The 19,595-nt window shown below is 38.6% G+C and overlaps 1 protein-coding gene across 1 annotated transcript in view; it reads left to right on the plus strand.

Moving 5' to 3' along the window:
* The window catches only part of LOC108502992 (sodium channel protein type 5 subunit alpha-like), a 33,532-nt gene extending 21,054 nt beyond the window's left edge, over window positions 1-12,478 (plus strand). Inside the window, exons 17-26 of the mRNA XM_017826504.1 lie at window positions 1,138-1,258; window positions 2,939-3,093; window positions 3,745-3,927; window positions 4,132-4,239; window positions 6,168-6,446; window positions 7,042-7,095; window positions 8,875-9,016; window positions 9,108-9,208; window positions 9,629-9,899; window positions 11,280-12,478. Coding sequence (XP_017681993.1) covers window positions 1,138-1,258; window positions 2,939-3,093; window positions 3,745-3,927; window positions 4,132-4,239; window positions 6,168-6,446; window positions 7,042-7,095; window positions 8,875-9,016; window positions 9,108-9,208; window positions 9,629-9,899; window positions 11,280-12,478 — 2,613 coding nt within the window. The remainder of the gene's footprint in view (window positions 1-1,137; window positions 1,259-2,938; window positions 3,094-3,744; window positions 3,928-4,131; window positions 4,240-6,167; window positions 6,447-7,041; window positions 7,096-8,874; window positions 9,017-9,107; window positions 9,209-9,628; window positions 9,900-11,279) is intronic.
* The last annotated feature ends 7,117 nt before the right edge of the window (window positions 12,479-19,595 follow it).

A 19,595-nucleotide genomic window follows, 5' to 3' on the forward strand; every position in this document is an offset into this window, starting at 1 on the left:
AGATTATTTTCAGGATGAAAATAACCTGAGGCAAAGGGGAGAAAGAGCGAAAAATTCAGGCAACTGGAGCAAAGGATCAGGATTTTCCTCTGAGGAATTCAGTGTGCTTTACCCAGGAAAAGACAGGAAGGGTGAACCATCATCAACAGAACAAAAAGAGGTAGAAATTGTTTCTCAACTTGACTTTCCAATACTGGTCAAGCACAGGAATGTTCCTGTTCAAGGATTTACTGGAGTGGAGAATAGTGCCAGAAGCAGCTCTGAGCTGCAAAATTGTTTTGTAGTAATTATAAATAATTTATAACATTCTCTCTGCTGCTTTCCATTTATTAAATTGTGAGTCCATAAAAAAAGAAGAGGAGGATTTAAAAAAATAAAAAGGTATTAAAAGAGAGATAAGCTTGCAAGTGGGAAATTCCATCAAGTCTGCCTGTGTCCTAAGGAACTGTTTCAAGAAATATAATGATTGAAATGAGTTTCTCTCTATGTCATTGAAGATGGTAGTTATTAATTTACAATATTTTTGGAGTAATTTGGAATATAGAATACATTCAAAGAAGTAAAAAACAACATTATGCAAACATGAAAGAAAAAAAGCATAAAGTAATTTGTAACAAACTGCTGGCTCATCAAACGTTGTATATGAGATAATGGGATGGTAAAAAGCTTTATAACTGAAAATATAGGGTATGATTCCGGGTTCCTACTTCATAAATGCTGCCTTGGGTGCTCGGTGCATGACACAATAGCAGATATGTTTATCTGATTCTCCTGTTTGAATGCATCTTTCTGTGATTTCATGGGTTCAGTCCAAGTAGTTTATCCTGCTTTGAGGATTCCATGCCCTAATATGCAATCTAAAAGCTTTTCAATTTACCAGCTGATTAGGCAGTTACCTCTGGTTCATGTAGATAGATATTGTAATTATAAAGCTTTGGCCTCTATTTAGATGCACCTATTGGTACTTCTAAGCTCATATGCTTTTAAAATCACAAAGTTTATTCCATTACCAACACTACTTGTAATATTAGTACGTAGCCACGTTTTCATTCTGAGTTTTATTTGTTCATGGATGAATTTATTCATTTGAAGCTGAATGTAGAAAGAAACAATATCTGATATTACTTCGTTTGGTAGTTTGACAGTGTCAGCTCTTCTGAAGGCAGCACAGTCGATCTGACAAATCCTGAGGATGTTTTGAGGCAGATTCCAGAATTTTCTGAAGACTTCAAGACTCCAGAACAATGTTTTCCAGAAGGTAAGATTCCTGTGGTTTCACTGCTGAAAAGTGAGAAGGATTAACACCCAACATGTTTCTCTAATGATGCTGAGCCCATTTAATTTTAGTTAATTTTAGTTATCTGGAAAGTAGTTAAATAGTTGTCCCTTTCTATTCAACACAGTGATTGAGAGACCTGAAAACTAAAACCCTTTCCCCTTAAAGCAAATTGCTTCCAAACAGGACTTGGACAATGGCATAGATTCCATTCCAAAAAATGGGATTGTTATAGTGAGGAGTGATGAATTTCACTTTGTTGGACAGCAACCGAGTCACTCTGGGGGTTTAATGTAAGAGAAGTGTATGTGATCAGGTCTCACCTGGCAGTGGCCACAGGGATAATAATGGTTTGGGTTGGAAGAGTCCTTAAAGATCATTCAATAAACTGAGAATCTCTTCTCAAATCATCACACAACATCATGCTTTGCACTGGATGTGTTCAGCACTTTTATGATTTCTTCCTATGTAGCTTTCATAATATCATGCCTGTTAGAAAAAAAAAAAAAGAAATAAAGATTCTTTATTTTCTTGCCCTGCTCCAGAGAAGAAATGTGAAATGCCTTGTTTTGTCCTCTGAGGTTCCCAGTTGGAATGTGCCTGCAGTGGCCAAACCACTAGAGAAGTCAACTGAAGGTGCAGCAAGTCTGTACCTAACACAGATTTCACCCCTCCCCACAGTCCTTATCTTGTGCAAGTGCTATTCCCTGCCTCATCTCACATTCCAGATCCACATTACTGGGGATTATTGAAATAAAAATAATCAGAATTTTTTGTGTGTATTATGGCCTATAATATAAATGAGTTATATATGTGATGTTAAGACTATGTGTATAAGATTTTATATATAAATATGACACATGTATATATTATTTTTACTGTGTTTGGAAATGACAGAAGCCTTCTGACTGACGTTGTTTGCCATAGTGAAATTAATGCAGAGAATGCGGAAAGGAAAAAGTTAGCGAAAGTGAGTAGATTCTCGGAAAAACTAATAAGTAATCAAACCCAGGATTTTGTAAAGAGGTGATCAGGAAATATTAGGAGGCCCTGGCATCACTGTCTGCTGTGAGAAGGAATCTGGTGAGCTGGAAAGGAGAGGTGTCCTTTTATGAAGCCTATGTATCAGCTAGAATATAACATGTATTTGCAGGTTATATTATATAAAATGAACCACTCCATACATTTGGAAGTAAATGAATAGATGAATAGACCTCTCAAGGCATGGTATAAGGCTGCAATATTGAAGACAACTGTTTCCCCCTCTGTTTCCAAGCCTTTTTGTTCTGGGGCATCTCATCTCTGCTTTCCGAACAGTGTGCAGAAAGTGAGAGGGGCTTTTTTTAACATCAAGACTCTTCCCGTGGCCCTGAAGTTTTGTGTACCCAAACATCAGATCAGTGAGAGCCTGTCCAGTGTCTCAGAAATATCTTGAAATAATGGAAAGTTGTCCAAAGGGGCTCCACCTACTTTATGGATGTATAAGTAGGAGCTACAAGGCAAGTTAAACTACATCTCCTAATTTTTTTCTTTTCATGGAAAACCAGGGAAAACAACAAACAACGATGCAGTTACTGTGGCTGTTGACAGAAGTTTTCTTGAGCAACCCTTCACATTCATGTACATTCCTTCCACATGCTCATTGCTGTCTCTCACTTTCAGGTTGTGCTCGACACTTTCGTTGTTGTGTGGGTAGTGCTGCAAACTTTGGAGGAGAAACATGGTGGAACCTGAGGAAAACCTGCTACCAGATTGTCGAACACTCTTGGTTTGAATCCTTTATCATATTCATGATTCTTCTGAGCAGTGGAGCCCTGGTAAGTGTTTCACATTTCGTGCATTTCAGCACAGTCTCGTGTATCTATTTAGAAGGATTTCTGGTTTTAATCAGAGACGTTTTTAGTAACAAATGAAGTGAATATTTTTGAATTCATAAGGAGAAAACAGAAGAGGCTTCAACAGCAGTCATTCACTATTTTAATTATTGCAAATCTATTATTCATATTATTAAAAATTATAAGAGAGCATGAGCAAAGCTAAAAATACATAAATCTCATAAACTGTTTCTATTCTGGCTGTATATTGGATTTTTCTCAGGAAGTTATGTCACATTTGTGAAATATTAAGGAGTTTTTATACCATTAAAACAAACAAGTGATTCTTAATACTTGGGGGAAAAAAGTATTCTCTTAAACATATAAATTTCTTATTAAATTTCTAAAAGTATATACTGTCCCAGGCTTTCATTGTGCATGATGGGTGCATCCACAGGGCTGTACTATACAGAGAAAAAGAAAGAGAAGGGGCATGGAGAATTATACTTTTATCAGCTGACATATGAGTAACACATGGTGTTTAGACCTGTGTTGAAACATATTGAATGATAAAGAGGTCTTAATGTTGCTTGACTTTGATTTTATAAGGTTCATTTCTGACTTCTACCATTTGTCTATATATTATGATTTAAGGCATTTGAAGACATCCATTTACAGAAGAGAGGCAGAATTCAAATGATACTGGCATTTCTTGACAAAATGTTCACTTTCATCTTTGTTCTGGAGATGCTTCTGAAATGGGTGGCTTATGGCTTCAAGAAGTATTTCACCAATGCCTGGTGCTGGCTGGACTTTCTTATTGTAGATGTAAGTTTTGCTTTTGGTGCCTGATTATTTTCTGGATGTAAATTTCAGACAGTACTCTTACTTCCTGTAGGGATGGTGTCGGGATATTGCACTCCAAGCATGGAAACTGCGGGGAGATTTGGTTTTGTTTGTTGTTTTGGTTTTTTTTAAATTGAAAATAAAGGAAACAGATGACAGGACATTGCTAATATTTTCTTTTGTCTTCCCACTCAGGTCTCTTTGATAAATCTCTTTGGCAGCTCGTTTGGCCCAATGAAATCTCTTAGGACTCTCCGAGCTCTGAGACCCTTAAGAGCATTGTCACGATTTGAGGGAATGAGGGTAAGACTGATTAAAAGTTAGACTTCAGAGCTTTTCAGATAACAAACATAACAGGTTTGTTACTCATGGCTGTGTCTTTATGAAGCTCACATGTCTACCCTGAGTTCCATATAGGAACTGTAAAATGAATTTTTAAAGAGGCTTGTGCTCTTCTGTACTTGGATGTTCCTTATGCACTTTCCTGGAGTGATGGATCCTAAGTCCTGTTGAAACTAAAACTAGCCTAGATGGAATTTTGTTCCATTGCTGCTTAGTCATTCTTGTGTTCCTATCTTACCAAGATAGGCCAAAATCAAGTAGAGAATAAGAACTATGAGCACTATTCTCATTTCTGAAGTCTGATGGAAAGCTAACTTAGAGGAAAGAGTCACTTCCCTTCTGCAAGTTTTTACTGGATTGATTTACAAACACTTAAGACTATTAGAAGGTGCTCTGCTCAAATTATTGTTTCAAATAGACTTGTTTCACAAATCAAGAGTGCTAGTCTGTAGAATATTTGATGGGGTTTTTTTTCCATCAAAGGAGCACCTGGAACAATGTGATGCTGCTGGACATTAATTACATTTGCTTACAGATCTACCACTGCGCAAATGCAGAGAGGGATTCCCATTGTCATATGATAAAACATATCTGTACACTGCAATGGGAAACAGTAGGACAACCACAATGGTATTTTGGGCAAAAGTCTGGTCTACAGAATGTGCTCTGGCACATGAAAACAGATGATAGAAATACATATGGCATCACTGTCACGCACGTATATAGGGAATGGTTTTAAACTCAGAGATTTAAAATAGATTATAGGAAGCAGTTGTTCCCTGTGGGGCCCTGGGACAGGTTGCCCAGAGAAGCTGTGGCCGCCCCATCCCTGGAAGTGTCCAAGGCCAGGTTGGACAGGGCTTGGAGCAACCTGGGCTAGTGGAAGGTGTCCCTGCCCATGGCAGAGGGGTGGAACAAGATGATCTTTAAGGTGCCTTTCAGCCCAATCCATGCAATGGAATGCAGACTCAAGGCAACTGAGACATAGATTACTTTTGGATATTTTCTGGAAGTGAGACTGAAATCTTTTTTCTTGCAATCATGTCACTGTAAAGACAGAGAGAAATGGCATTAAATTAATTAACAGAAAGTATCAAGATTTCCGTGTCTGGAGTCAATTTTGAAACAGATTACATCATACTTTCTGTCTTGCTATGCAGAATGTGTGTGACATGGTCTCCAAAACCTTCACAAAGCTTTTTAATTTTTCTGCTGGTCCCTCAAGTTGTTCTTTGCTGCCTGACAGCTGAGTTCACTGCCTTCACTGTGAAACTCAAATATATATTCTCATAATTTCCTTATACTGTCCCATTTTATAAAGCAATCTGTCATATCCTAGCTTGCTTTTAAAATCTACATGGACATTTTCTGTGGTTGTACAGCACCTAGCACAGAAAAAGTACCTAGCCCATGATTATAGATCCCAAACATAATCCCAATCCACTAAAAATAATAGATGCAACAAAATTCTAGTGGAGAGTTATTACTGGTCCTTTTAAAAACTACTTTTGACAGTCTTAGTAATACAGTCCTTTGCACTAGTGCTTATGGATGAATACTTCAAAAATTTAATCTTATTAAAGTTTAAAACAAAGAAGCCAATGGACTATCCCCACTCCAGAACCAAGGGAAAGTAAAAAAAAAAGAGGATGGACTCACATTTTAGCATACTTACGTAGTAGGGGCTCACAGCAAACCAAAAAGTGTCAATTGTCCATTTTAAAGCCTAAGAGGTACTATGGACACTGTTCAAGATACCCCTGCCAGCTGTGACTAGTATTGACATGGCAAACATCAGTTTTTGTTTGCAGAGACGACTGACTGCTTATCATTGATACCTGAGCCCATCTTTTTTGAAGCACGTTTTTTCCTCTCCCATTTCATCTAAGGTGGTTGTCAATGCCCTCCTGGGAGCCATCCCTTCCATCATGAATGTTCTGCTTGTCTGCCTCATCTTCTGGCTCATCTTTAGCATCATGGGAGTGAACCTCTTTGCTGGGAAGTTTGGGAAATGTGTCAACCTGACAGAAGAAGATTCCAAATTAAACGACATGATCAAAAACAAATCAGACTGTGAGAATTACAATAACACGGGGAAAATATTCTGGGTCAATGTCAAAGTCAACTTTGATAATGTTGGCTCTGGCTACCTGGCTCTTCTTCAGGTGGTAAGTGCTGCTTGCCCTCAGTAGCAAGCACCATGTCAGATGGGCTTGACCTTCTGCCATCTCCTAATTTATCTCTGTGGGTGATGCAAAGAGTGAAATATAACACAGATTGCCCTTTCCATGTAACTGGCTGTTCAGGCACACAAATGGGAAAAGGGGGACAAATGAGACCCTGCTGTGATTTTGCAGATGACAAAGTAAGCATCTGGTGGGCAATGGCTGTTTCAGCCTCCAGCAGGTTCACGATCCTGAGAAATGGAGTCAATCTCAGAAGAAAATCTGGGGCAAATATCGACCTGTTCCGTTGAAATATGGATTTGTTCAGCAATGAGGGCTGCAAGGCCTTTAGTACCATGCTAATGAAGGTTTGCTCTGTCAGCATTCTAGAACACCATGTTCTGTCCCACCCTTGCCAGCTTTCATCTCCTAATGAGGCTGAGAATGCCCCACATAAAGCAGTGGCCTGACCTCGGTGCTCTTTGTGTGTGATCATAACAAAAGCTCGTGCTCCAGTCAGCATCATTTGGATATTGCAAATTATGTGAAGACTTTTGTGGTCAAAGTTCAACACACTTTTCATAATCTCTCACTCTAGGCAACATTCAAAGGTTGGATGGACATCATGTATGCAGCAGTAGATTCACGAGAGGTCAGTCATTGTACTCAAATCATGTTTTTTGTTAATGCCACTGCTTCCTGCAAATGCATTATTAGTTTTGCACTTCTACGACTGCTGGTTGTCTGTGCTAAATCTTTCCAGTAATTATTTATTATCAGCTGATGTAAACATTTAATCTGCAAACGAATCATAGAATCCTAAAGCTCCTCTGTTGTAATGGGGGCAGGGTTTCAGCTCAGATCCAACCATGTTGTTCCTCTAGTATAAAGTTTCCGTGTAAGTTCCTCTCCAACTGCCCTGTGTGGTAAATGGAGATCTAATTGATATGCTCAGAGGGATCTAGAGAACATTTCAGCTCACCTTGGATATTTATATTGTTCAGCTGAGCACCACTTTATGCTACGTTTACTCTGCTAATAACTGGATGTCCATCAGCTAGAGGGGAGCTGAGTTTCTTGCCAGCCACCTTTAAACATCTTTTATGAATCTCAAGCTTGGAGTAAACCTGAATGTTTTACACTGACATGGTTTAAAGTCCACTTCAAAACATAAACCCAAACTTCCTCAAGAATCAAACTATTGTGGCTAAGCAGCCATTTGAAATACATTCTGAGACATCAATAGCACTATTTTGCCTACCTTTTATATTGCCAGACATGTTTGTTGTCTTATCAAAGGTATCATCCAGTGTTACACACAACAAAGTGATATGTCTTTGGAAGCAAAGAATTTGAAATGAAGAGGCTTTTTTTAATTTCATCATGAGTTCAAAGGAATTAAAGAATTTTAAAAGTAACCGTATATTAAAATGTTTTTGGCTGTGTTTCAATGTTTTTTTTTTCTTTGTGCTTCAATATGAAAATTTATTTTTCTTCTGATTTTGTTTTTATTCACAATAACCATCACAGAAGTTTTGGCTAAGAAAGAAAAAAAACCAACAACATAACTAGGACAAGATTTTTAATGGCAAGAGCTTGGAAATTGACTTCTAAATAGTTTGCTTGATTTTTCAAGTGCTGAGCAATTTACAACTCCTGTTCTTATTGGAAGGAGCTGAACTGGTGCTTCTGAAATGTTTGTGAAAATTATGTCAAGAATATTTAATTCAGTAACTGTTTCTACTGATTTTATTAGGACCTCAATCAATTGCAAGTGGTGGAAATTTAGGTCAGGTTTGAAAAGAAAACAGAACAAAATCCACAACAATCAGTTTCTGTGAAAATAGAAAATAAATGAAAGTAAACCTAATTTACTGTTAATCAAAGACTAGGTCATGCTCTACAATTTTTTCAGTGGAAATATATTCAATAATAATGAAATTTTTGTGTTCTACAATGCTTTAGCCAGAAATTACATAAACAAACATTGTAAAAGAAGTCAAGTTAACAAGTTTTCATAGCATAAACACTTTGTAGCACTATTATTTCCAGATGTATTTTCTGGTTAGTTACGTCTCAGGTGTTTTGCTTGGTGCATCATTTCATAAAGTTCAAATTGAATTCAAACAGGGTAGTAGTCAGCATCTGAGCAATAATGGTCCTATAAGGTCCTAGAATTCTGATTCATCTAGTAGTCACAGTATGATTGTTAGCTTTGTCCCCTTTCAAAACTGTCATAAATGAGTAAAATTTGGCATTATGCACTATAGGTAGTTTTAAACCATACCAATTTTATCAGAGTTAGCAGTAAGATTATAAATCGTAGTTCCTCCTGGAATCAATTTGTGAGAGGACCAGCAATATGAAGATTGTTTTGAATTAGGCCCATGTTGTTATTGGTTATTTTTCAAGTTGCTTCTTATTCTTTCAGAAAGATGACCAGCCAGAAATGGAGCACAATCTGTATATGTATCTCTACTTTGTGGTCTTCATCGTCTTTGGATCTTTCTTTACCCTGAACCTCTTTGTTGGTGTTATTATTGACAACTTCAATCAACAAAAGAAAAAGATAAGTATATTGGTTGTGTTTTGAATTTTAGACTTTGCAACTACAATAGTGCCGCTTTCTCACCAAATAACAGTGACATTTCTTTGTATACTTAGGTGGGGAAGATATCTTTATGACAGAAGAACAGAAAAAATACTACAATGCAATGAAAAAGTTGGGATCCAAGAAACCTCAAAAACCCATTCCGAGACCACTGGTAAGACAGTGTTCTTCAAAAGGAAAATGTACTGCAAAAGTGCAATTTAATTCACTGAAAAGTGCATGTGTTCATATATTGCATGTAAATTATTTATACTGTCTTTACATTGATGCTCACACGGTGCTCTAAAGTCAATTCCACACCAAAAAGTTGACTGAATTATTTTACAGGTTAAATATTTATTAAGTTCTCTGCATAAATATTGTTAGGTTTTACATTCACCTTGGAACTGATTAAACTTCGGGATGAGAAGGGAATTTTAATGTCATTTTTATGTTCTGCCTCTCTCAAATCTCTCCTGACTTCACTGTAGTTGAGTGACTTTGCGACATAAAACCTGAAGCTGTTGGAAACACGCACAGATGAGTACTCCCTACTTCCATAACTGATGTCAGATATATTTTTTTTTTCCTCTAGAACAGATACCAAGGGTTCCTTTTTGACATTGTAACATGCCAAACCTTTGATGTTGTCATCATGGTTCTCATCTGCCTTAACATGATCATGATGATGGTGGAAACCTATGAGCAAAGTGAAACGAAGACGAATGTCCTGAACAAAATCAATATACTCTTCGTTGTCATCTTTACTGCAGAGTGTGTCCTGAAATTGGTGGCTCTGAGGCAATACTATTTCTCAAATGCCTGGAACATATTTGATTTAGTGGTTGTTATTATGTCACTTGTTGGTAAGTAAAATTGTTTGGCAAATTCTTTACTGAATCAATTATTACTACTTACGGAAAAAAAATAGGTAAAATTTATCAACTTCAAATGGACATTAAAATGTAAGTCATAACGAAAAGTCTTAAGGAAAAAAATAACCAATCCCACTCATCCCCTATTCTTTACATATACATATATATATAAAAGACAACTCTTACATTAAATCTTTCATAATGGTTCTTTAGGTTGTTTTTTCTCCCTAGTCTGAAAGACAGAATGAAAAACCCACCATAGCAGTATCACATTATGTGATAATTCCATTGACACAGACTTAATGCCAACTAGGAAATCTTCAAGTAGATCAAATTGTTGGGTTTTTTCATGTTTGTTTGTGGCAGACAACTGAAATATATAGAGAATAGGAAGACTGGAATTAAATTATAGACTATAGAATTCAGTTTCTGCCAACTCAGGCATTGTTGACTGAAAACAAAGGTTCATACTGTTAAACAGCACAGAAAAGATGACCAAAAATGTGTTAGCTTTTATTTGAAGGAATTGCAATAGACAAATAAGAAAAAGAGCTCTTTTGCCAATTTGACCTTTCTGCCAATTTAACTTATTCCTAAGGCCAGTACTGCCAAATAGCAGAAGGCATCTAGGGAAAGAAAAAAAAAAATTGTTTCTTTGGTATGACTTATGTTTTGGGTAAGCAAAATTCCAGTAAGACTATGGCTCTTTCTTGAGAAATTAAGTTCCTGAGGAGGAATCCAGAAAAATGTACCCAAAACAGGTAAACCTAGAAAAGCCAAATCTCTTCTAGTGCTACTAGATGTAATTTTTTTCAATCAAACAAGGAAAAAAAATAACATCCATGTGTAGCTAGGTCCTGGAATGAATTAAAAGCCATTGTAGAGTGGCACACACAACTTCTGTGTTCATCACTGTGTTTGCTTATACATATCTTGCCTATATTATCTAAATGATGACCATGACATTGTATTACATCTTGTTTTCTTAGTTCAACTGTATAGTGTCAGTATTGGGAGTCAAATATAGAAGGTAAGAACATAACCTGCACCTGCTGATGTATTCATGCAATCAGTGTCAAAGAAAACCATCAGTCATCAAGCGTCAACTGATGCAGATATTTTAAGTTGTGCATAGAAAGGTGCTTGCAGTCCTTAGAGCAAAGGATCTTCTGATGGCTGAGAAATGTAGTTCTCAATTGCTGATTTCTACAACTATATTTTCAACTCAACTGCTGCTAAAGGTTGTTCTGGCAGGGTCTTAGCACGCACACCTCAGATATTTTCCAACTGTGGAGATATTGTCATTCCATCCCACTTACCACTTAAGCAGAAATGTGATGTTCTAACCAGTTGTTATCCTTTCCATTTTAGCCCTACTGCTTTCTAGCATCGGCAAAGCATTTGAGCATATCTTACCACCCACACTCTTCAGGGTCATTCGCTTGGCTCGGATTGGACGAATACTGAGACTCATCCGGGCTGCCAAAGGAATTCGGACTCTGCTTTTTGCCTTAATGATGTCCCTGCCCGCTCTGTTCAACATTGGCCTCTTGCTTTTCTTGGTCATGTTCATCTATGCCATTTTTGGCATGGCTAACTTTGCCTATGTGAAGATGGACGATGGCATTGATGACATGTTCAACTTCCAAACCTTCGCTAACAGCATGCTCTGTCTCTTCCAAATCACCACATCAGCTGGCTGGGATCTTCTTCTCAGTCCTATTTTAAACACTGGGCCACCATACTGTGATCCAAGCATACATGGTACTGTAGGTGAATGTGGTAAACCTGCCACGGGTATTATATATTTTGTAAGTTACATCATTATATCATTTCTCATTGTTGTAAACATGTATATAGCTGTTATTCTGGAGAACTTCAATGTTGCTACTGAGGAAAGTACAGAGCCTTTAGGGGAAGATGACTTTGACATCTTTTATGAAATCTGGGAGAAGTTTGATCCTGAGGCAACTCAATTTATAACTTTCTCTGCGCTTTCAGATTTCGCAGATGCTCTGGCTGAACCTTTACGTGTACCAAAACCAAACAAAGTTGAACTCACAGCCATGGACCTGCCTCTGGTCAGTGGGGACAAGATACACTGCTTGGATATCTTGTTTGCTTTTACCAAGAGAGTGTTGGGAGATTCTGGGGAGTTGGATACTCTAAAAGTACAAATGGAGGAGAAGTTCATGGCTGCCAACCCATCAAAACAGTCCTATGAGCCAATATCCACCACGCTCAGGCACAGACAGGAGGAAGCCTGTGCCACAGTCATCCAACGTGCCTACAGGAGTCACCTGCTCCTACGCTCCTTAAAACAGGCTTCTTACCTGTACCACCGCAGAACTTGCAGTGCTGACACTCTGGGAGAGGCTGCTCCAGAGAATGAGGGGCTTATTGCATCTATGATGGCTGCAAACTATGGTAGGAGTCCTAACAAGTCTGAAACTTTGTCCTCAGTATCCCTTCCTCCATCATATGACAGTGTCACAAGAGAGAGTAGTGGCAATCTTGTGGTTGAGAATGAAGAAATAACAGGTAATCAGCAATCTCCAGACATTAAATAGTTCATCAGTGACAAAGTCGTTAAGAATGTTTTTAAATGTTCACAGAAGATGATACTGTAAATACGTGTCAGCTGAGGCAGCCTCCCTGTGAAAAGAAGTCTGTTAGTGGGGATCAGTTACTTATGGTAGCTGGTGAATCATGGCCTTTGGCTCTGCTGTGTCCAGTTTTCTTCAATATTTACATATTTGGAGAAAGGTTTTGGATCTGTTTGATCGAGGGCATCCCACTGCAGAGCAGGTCCCACAGTACCCGAGTGCTGCAGCGTGTTCACAGCAGTGACAGATGACCTCTGCTGACACTTTGCTGGTGCCAGAAGCAGAGAAAAGCCCAAGCACCAATGGATCTACTGGAGAACAGAAAATGAATATTAGCATCAATTGAGGAATGGAAAGGAGCTAAAATTTACTCTTATTCCATTCCTAATTGACATTTTCATTATAAACCTGTTTAGCAATTGGCTGCTGATTTTTTAATTTATTTTTTTTCAATGTTTAGGGACAGATGTGCCACAAACATAGACCCTGCATGATCCACAGATATGCCACAGTATAGTGGACTTCTTCCCATGTGATCAATTTACAGAATAAATCATGGCATGTGTGTTATTGTAGTTGTGTTATTGAAGTTTAATGAAATAATAAATACAACTCCTAGTATTACAGAAGTTGTACTGAGCACAGCAAAACCTTGCTTTATGTTTTGTCTGTGAAGATTATTTTTTTTAACCTGGTTTCCTCTGGCAGTGAAGGGAAGGCGGCTGTGCCCTGTGTCTGTCAGTCACCCCATAACAAATTGTGTTTATTTCATTCTTTCCTCAAACTTCACCTAATGGATAAGTTTTGTGTTCAACTTAATTCCTGACAATGTGGTAGAGAAGAGAGACAAAAATAAGCATTTCCACTGGCAGGAAATTGGTACCATCACTTCAGCTACTCCCTTAGACACTAGAAACCAAGGCTGGGAAGCTCCATGTGGGACACATCAGAGCTGTCCTTGCTCATGGTGGCGAGCATCATCCATTGCCATGGTATGAGGCCTAAGGTAGACATGGCAAATTGGAGGTAGGAGCCTTTCCCCCTTCTGCCTGTGCTTCTCTGAAGGGAGAACCAGCTTTCCCTCTCCTGCAAAGATTAGAAGCAACCAAAGTATGAGTAATGTGGGCAATTAGGAAACCTGTGTTGAAGCATTTGGGTCAGGGGTTAACACGAGACTAAGGATGTAATCATAAATTCTACTTTTCATGAAACTACCTGCGCAGATGGTTTCTCATTTCTCGTTGCTGAGAGTCCCATCCAACCTGGTCTTGAACACTTCCAGGGATGGGACATCCTCAGCTTCTCTGGGCAACCTGTGCCAATGCCTTGAATCACAGACCCACAGAATATTCTGAGGTGGAAGGGACCCACAAGGATCATCAAATCCAACTCTTCAGCAAATAGCCCATTCTGGAATTGAACCTACAACTCTGGCATTATTAGCACCATGCTCTAATCCTTACAGTAAAAAAATATCTTCCTTATGTCCAAGCTCAACTTACCCTCTTTCAGTTTAAAACCATTGCCCCGCATCCTGTCAGTACAGGCCCTGACAAAAAGTCTCTCTCCATCTTTCTTATAAACCCTCTATATACAATGAAAGGCTCCAAGAAGGTCTTCCAAACCTCAAGAAGGTCCCAACCATTTGAAAGATAAAATTCTGAATATAAGCACAGCAATTAGAAAATGTACTCTTAGAAAATAATAATATTGCACATTCTCCTGCTGCTCCTTTGAATCTCCTAGTTTTGAATCCTACCAATGTCCATACCAAAATCCTAGTTTCCCATGATGGCTATGTGGCATACAGTCTTGTTTCTAGATGGATTGCTGCCCTTTTTGGTCATACAGAGCAATATTCTATGTGTATGTCCCCTTTTAGTCATTATTCTGAGAGCAGTGCATTAACAGCCTGATCTCTTCAACAGTTTCCTCTTCCATAAACTGTATGTCACTTACAAATTTTACCCCAAATAGTGTATTTTTAAAGAAGTTATTAGTAGACAACAAAAAATTGAGGCCTGAGAGCTTTTTCCTTCGACAGTAAATGAGAAACACCAGCTCAAAACCATGATGTTTCTGTTTGTTCCTTTGATATAGAACAATGAATAGACCAACAAAGGACATGAGATTTCCCAAACATATGGACCTTTCTGTAGTGGACTTCATTTTACTGCCTAAAGCACATGCATTTTTTCACAGAAAATCAAAGTAAGGAAAAGCCTTGAATATTTGCAAGCCAGTCAAAAGAGCTAAAGGGGAAAAAAGAAAAAGGACTTAATGGAGCTAATGAATAAAAAGCTGTTTTCTTCAGCAAAAAACAGGACCTGTAACATAAGCTAGACTGACTATTACCACTGAGACTATCATTAATGGGATCATGTGAATAATGTAGAGTGTTTCTCAGCTCTTTTGCAAATGGATGGGGCTGCATGATATGAGACTCCTACTGCACATGAAAGAAAAGCAACATTTTCCTTCCCATTTGCCAGAGATCTTTGTAATTCAACAAATTTGTATGAATTAAAACCAGATCAAGTGCAGAGAAGTAATGCTACAATAAATAACAATCCGTGATATGAAAAGAGATTCAGATTTAGTTTATTCAAGCTAGAAATAACAGCTGAGAGGATGCATCGAAGATCTCAGTAAATAAAACAGGTGGGGAAATATGAGTGAGGGAGAAAAGTGTTTAAAAACCAAATTGAATATTCAGCAAGAAAATTAACCTAGAAATTAGAAATAGTTTCTGTTCTTCAGAGGATGGAGTCATGAAACTCTTTTAGCAGGAGGAGAGAAACCAGTTTGACTGGAAGGTGCATAGTTACACATTTCTTCAAGGAATTATGTGACACAACACTTTCCAGGAGATCTGTGACCCAGCAGGCCCCTTGGTTCCTGCTCAAAACTATTTCAGTTTAATAAAATTGACCAAGATCTGCATCTGGACAACAAAACTTGTTGAATGCTTCCTCCTAGTGGTTTTTGATCAAAATGACATATTCAAAGTGAGAAAAAAAAAAAAGAAAAAGAGAAAAGAAAAAATTGGGGCCTCTGTCTCATGTACAGAGAGTGAAACCCAAACAGATAAATAACTGCCTGAAGAAAGAGTACTAGCAAAAAGCAGAGAGCTTAGAGGGAGTAGGAGGAAGGGTTGTGCTAAAAGAAAGCTACTGTTTAAATGTCAGAAAACAAAATGAGTGAGAATTTCTAGAGTAAAAGAGAACTAAACCATGAATAGGAAGCTGACACAAGTTATTGGCTGCATAAGAAAGAAGAAGAAAAAGTAAAGATGAGAGTTAGGTTCAAAATGGGGCAGAGATGAGGTTTTGGACAACTTTAGGGTTAAAGTTCATCTCTCTATATATATGATAAATATCAGGTAAGAAATCTTCATTTTTAGTGAAGACTGTAGAAAATGTGGGATTGTATTTTCCTTGGCTGACAAAAAAGTTTGAATGGAAATGCGAGTACATCCCTGGATGGACACAGAAGTGAATTAAAACAATGCAGTTGGGGTCCAGAGTAACCTTTTTCAAAAATCCTGTTGAGAACTGGCACATGAACCTGCAGATCTCTCAGTAAGGATTTTGTGAGAACCTGTCAAATCAGGAAAGGTAGCAGGAGATAAAAAAAATCCACAAAATCCAACCTAAATGCAATACTTGTATTTGAAAAGGAGGTAATAAGCAATTGAAGCAATCAGAGACTTCTAACCTGAATTAAGGATATTGCAGTGCTGAGGGACACATTTTGGAGAGAAAATAATAAAAGATTTGAAGGAAGGTGGAAAATTGAATAAAAGACATTTGAATTCTATTTACTAAGAAAGAAGAATGTGTAAGATCTTATCCCCTTGTGTTCTGAGTAAAAGGGCAGAGTATGAAGTGCTCTGCTGGGGGCCAAATGGGGATAATTTGCTTCCAGGTGATGGAAACAGCAGAGCACTCTGAACACCTGGATCATTTACTGAAACAGAATGGTTGGAGGTGCAACAGGATGCAAACATGAGACAGAGAAATGCAAATGAAAATCTGTCAACTGAGACACAGCCCGTGGAGGGCAGGTTGTGCCGACGCAATGGGAAGGCACTGGTGAGGCTGCAACTGCACCCCTGCACACACTGCCCAAAATGTGTCCATCTGGTCAAGAAATATGCCCAAGAAATATCCATATGAGCCAAACAAGAATTAAAGGATTTCTACAATAGAGAGGGAACTAGAAAGTCTTTTGAAAGAAATTTGGAATCCTGGCTTGCTTAATTCTGAAAGTCGAGTGACTGTTCTTGAGAGAAGAATAAATGTCAGTGAGGGTTAAACAAGAGTATTGAGCAACACTTATTTTGAATAGAGTCTGCATCATCCATCCTTCTCCAAAGTCTATAGGAGGGTGCTGTTTATAGCTTCTGGGCTGCGAGTTTTCCCTCTGGAATTTTGCCATGATCCCATGGCTATGGGCCAGGCCTCTTGCACAGAGAAAAGCTGGAAAATGCATCTGGAAACTTTGTCATCCATAACCTATTGGTCTGGAAGCACAAGATGCTCCAGAACAGCAAAATCCAATCCTCAAATACATGTTTGCTAATTCCATCAAGTGAGATGGTCCCTAACTGACACTTCATATGTGTTGGGACAGCAATACCAGAAAGTGGAAAGATATTTTCCTGACACAAAGGCAAGTAACATTTGCAGGAGGGTGTAGGGTGCAGCAGAGCAGGCTGGCACACCCACAAGTCATGTGCAGCACAAGTGTTCATATAATTGCAGGCAAAGAGATGCAAAAGCTTGTTGGACAAAGGCAGCACTAAGATTTGTGCAAGCTGATTTAGAAAGCAGATCCAGAGGGTCTGGTTTTGGGTAGTATGAGCACAAACCAACGGAATGATCTTAGTGCAGGTTGCTCTATTACAACTATGTCATGTTGCCACTGAAAGAAACTGGCAAGGCAGGTCTAAATACTGCCAAATATCTTGAAGGTGGGTTTGGCTGCATTTGACTAATTTGTTCCACTGGGGTTACAGCTCTTGACCTGAAGACATCAAGGAGAATGTCTGCACCTGGTAAATTGTTTCTCAGTTAATCAGCCTTACACTTAAAATCACAAGCTTGCCTCTTTGTTTAAATTACCTTGACTTAAATGCCTTTCACACCTTTAATGCTACATTAAAAATTTATTTAGTACCTTCAATGAAAATATTATTCATGATCACCTCTGTATTTATTATTTTAATCTGATTGGAAGGAACTCCTAAAGCCTCTCACCCAGGCATTTTCTCAACTATCATGAAATCTTTTGACTCTTGTCAACACCTTCCTATATCTGACAAACCAATAACAGCCGAGGTTTGCCGTGGTAAATACAGTCATGATGGCAGGCAGTCAAGTATCTTCTCCTTGGAACTGAAGAAGAGGAACCAACAGTCAGGAACTTCATCGGATGTGGCAAAGAAAGGGTTGACATTCACCCATCAGGAGACAGCTGCAAGAGATAAACAATCAGGGAACAAACTACAATATAAAGGCAGGAGATGAGTGCCTATGCTAAGGGAAGTGGGTTTGCGGCTTTGTTTGTAGGTTTGAACAACTGCCCTAAACTAGTGGTGGCCTCTGTATCTAATGAGGTGATAGTGCAGTTATAGGTACATTTGCTCTGTTTCTTTAGACAGGCTTTTGCTGGGACTGTTGTTCCAGTCAGGCTTTCCACATATGTGTATTTGAAGAGTTTATCCTAGTTGAATTTCTTTTTTTTTTCTTTTCCTGAAGGAATGACTGCATTTGCTTGGCTGTTTTATGAGCTGGGTTTCATTGTTGCACTTGTCTTTGTGTTGGAGACTCTCTCTGGAGTGATGGTGTGTTTCTGGGGCAGGACTGACATGAGTGATTTATGTGTGTCCATGTGTGGTACAGAAGTAGTAAAATGGTGACCCCATTTGTAAGAGAAAATGGTGCAAATTCTCACTGCGCTCTGAAGTTTGTGCCTTTGTCTTACCTATGTTTACTCTTCAACTTTTACTTCACTTTAAGTCATCTGTAGAAACCAGCTTTTGTTTTGGTGTATTTATCTTTTTAATATGAGCATGAGTACAGAAAGGGCTAAGAAGTAAAAGTCAGTTAGAGAAAGCAAAATATAATGAGTAACAGGTGGTAGAAAGAGCTTCTCGAGCATTCATTCTCAATGTTGGACTCCTGAATGCCCATGAAGAGGGGCTGCTCTTGTAGCCTTCCAACTCTTTTGGAGGCCCAGGTCAATTGTTAGTATTGTGTGTTATTGCCCATGGGTGGCTGTGTTTGTGTTGAGAACAGCAATTCCCTTCAAAAACCTGGCAGAAGCCCGAGTCCTATCCCATTTAAAGTCACTCCCAAATCAATGCTTGAAAATAGATGAAAGAATAAATAAAAAACCCTAAACCTTCTCTCTGAGAGAACACTTAAACATTGGGGAGGGGGGAAAAAAGTTGGACTTTTCTTGATGCTGAGGGGAGCATTCAATATCCAGCTAGGGTCTGACTCACAGAGGTCAGCTGGGAAAGCAAAATGCAGTGGTTCAGTGTGTGCATTGATGTGCTTTAATGTGAGTTTTCCAGTCAAGGGCATATGGTCCTTAAAGGCTTCATTTGTCAGACATAGGATATTGCATTAAGGATGAAATATGAAAAGCTGATGGCCTTGAGTAGTTACAGGTTTGTATAAAATCTCCAAAGAGTTAAAACAGAAATATTTGAAATATTCCTCCATTTTTAACAGGTTGAATTTTTGCATGCTTGGAGACCCCAGTGACTTCACTTAACTTTTCTTGGGAGGCAATTGAGCCTGCTGCATTAGCTGCCAGGTCCTGGTTAAATGCTCTCCTCATCCTGCTCTTTCATGGTCCTGGGCAGGCTCATCGATTATATTAGGGTTACAGATGATTTATGCTGGAGGTTCCTCTTGTAGAGGTTCTGACTTCATCTCAGATCTAGCTTGGTCTAAAATTGCTTACTGCAGAAATGAAGGCAAGGGGGAAATTGGTGGTGGGATCTGATAGAAGTATAAAAATGGAAGTGGGAGTAATCAGGAGAGGGGTGAGAAACTTGCCGACTGCT

Source organism: Lepidothrix coronata, unplaced genomic scaffold, assembly GCF_001604755.1.
Source record: "Lepidothrix coronata isolate B3197 unplaced genomic scaffold, Lepidothrix_coronata-1.0 Scaffold128, whole genome shotgun sequence".
NCBI lineage: Eukaryota > Metazoa > Chordata > Aves > Passeriformes > Pipridae > Lepidothrix > Lepidothrix coronata.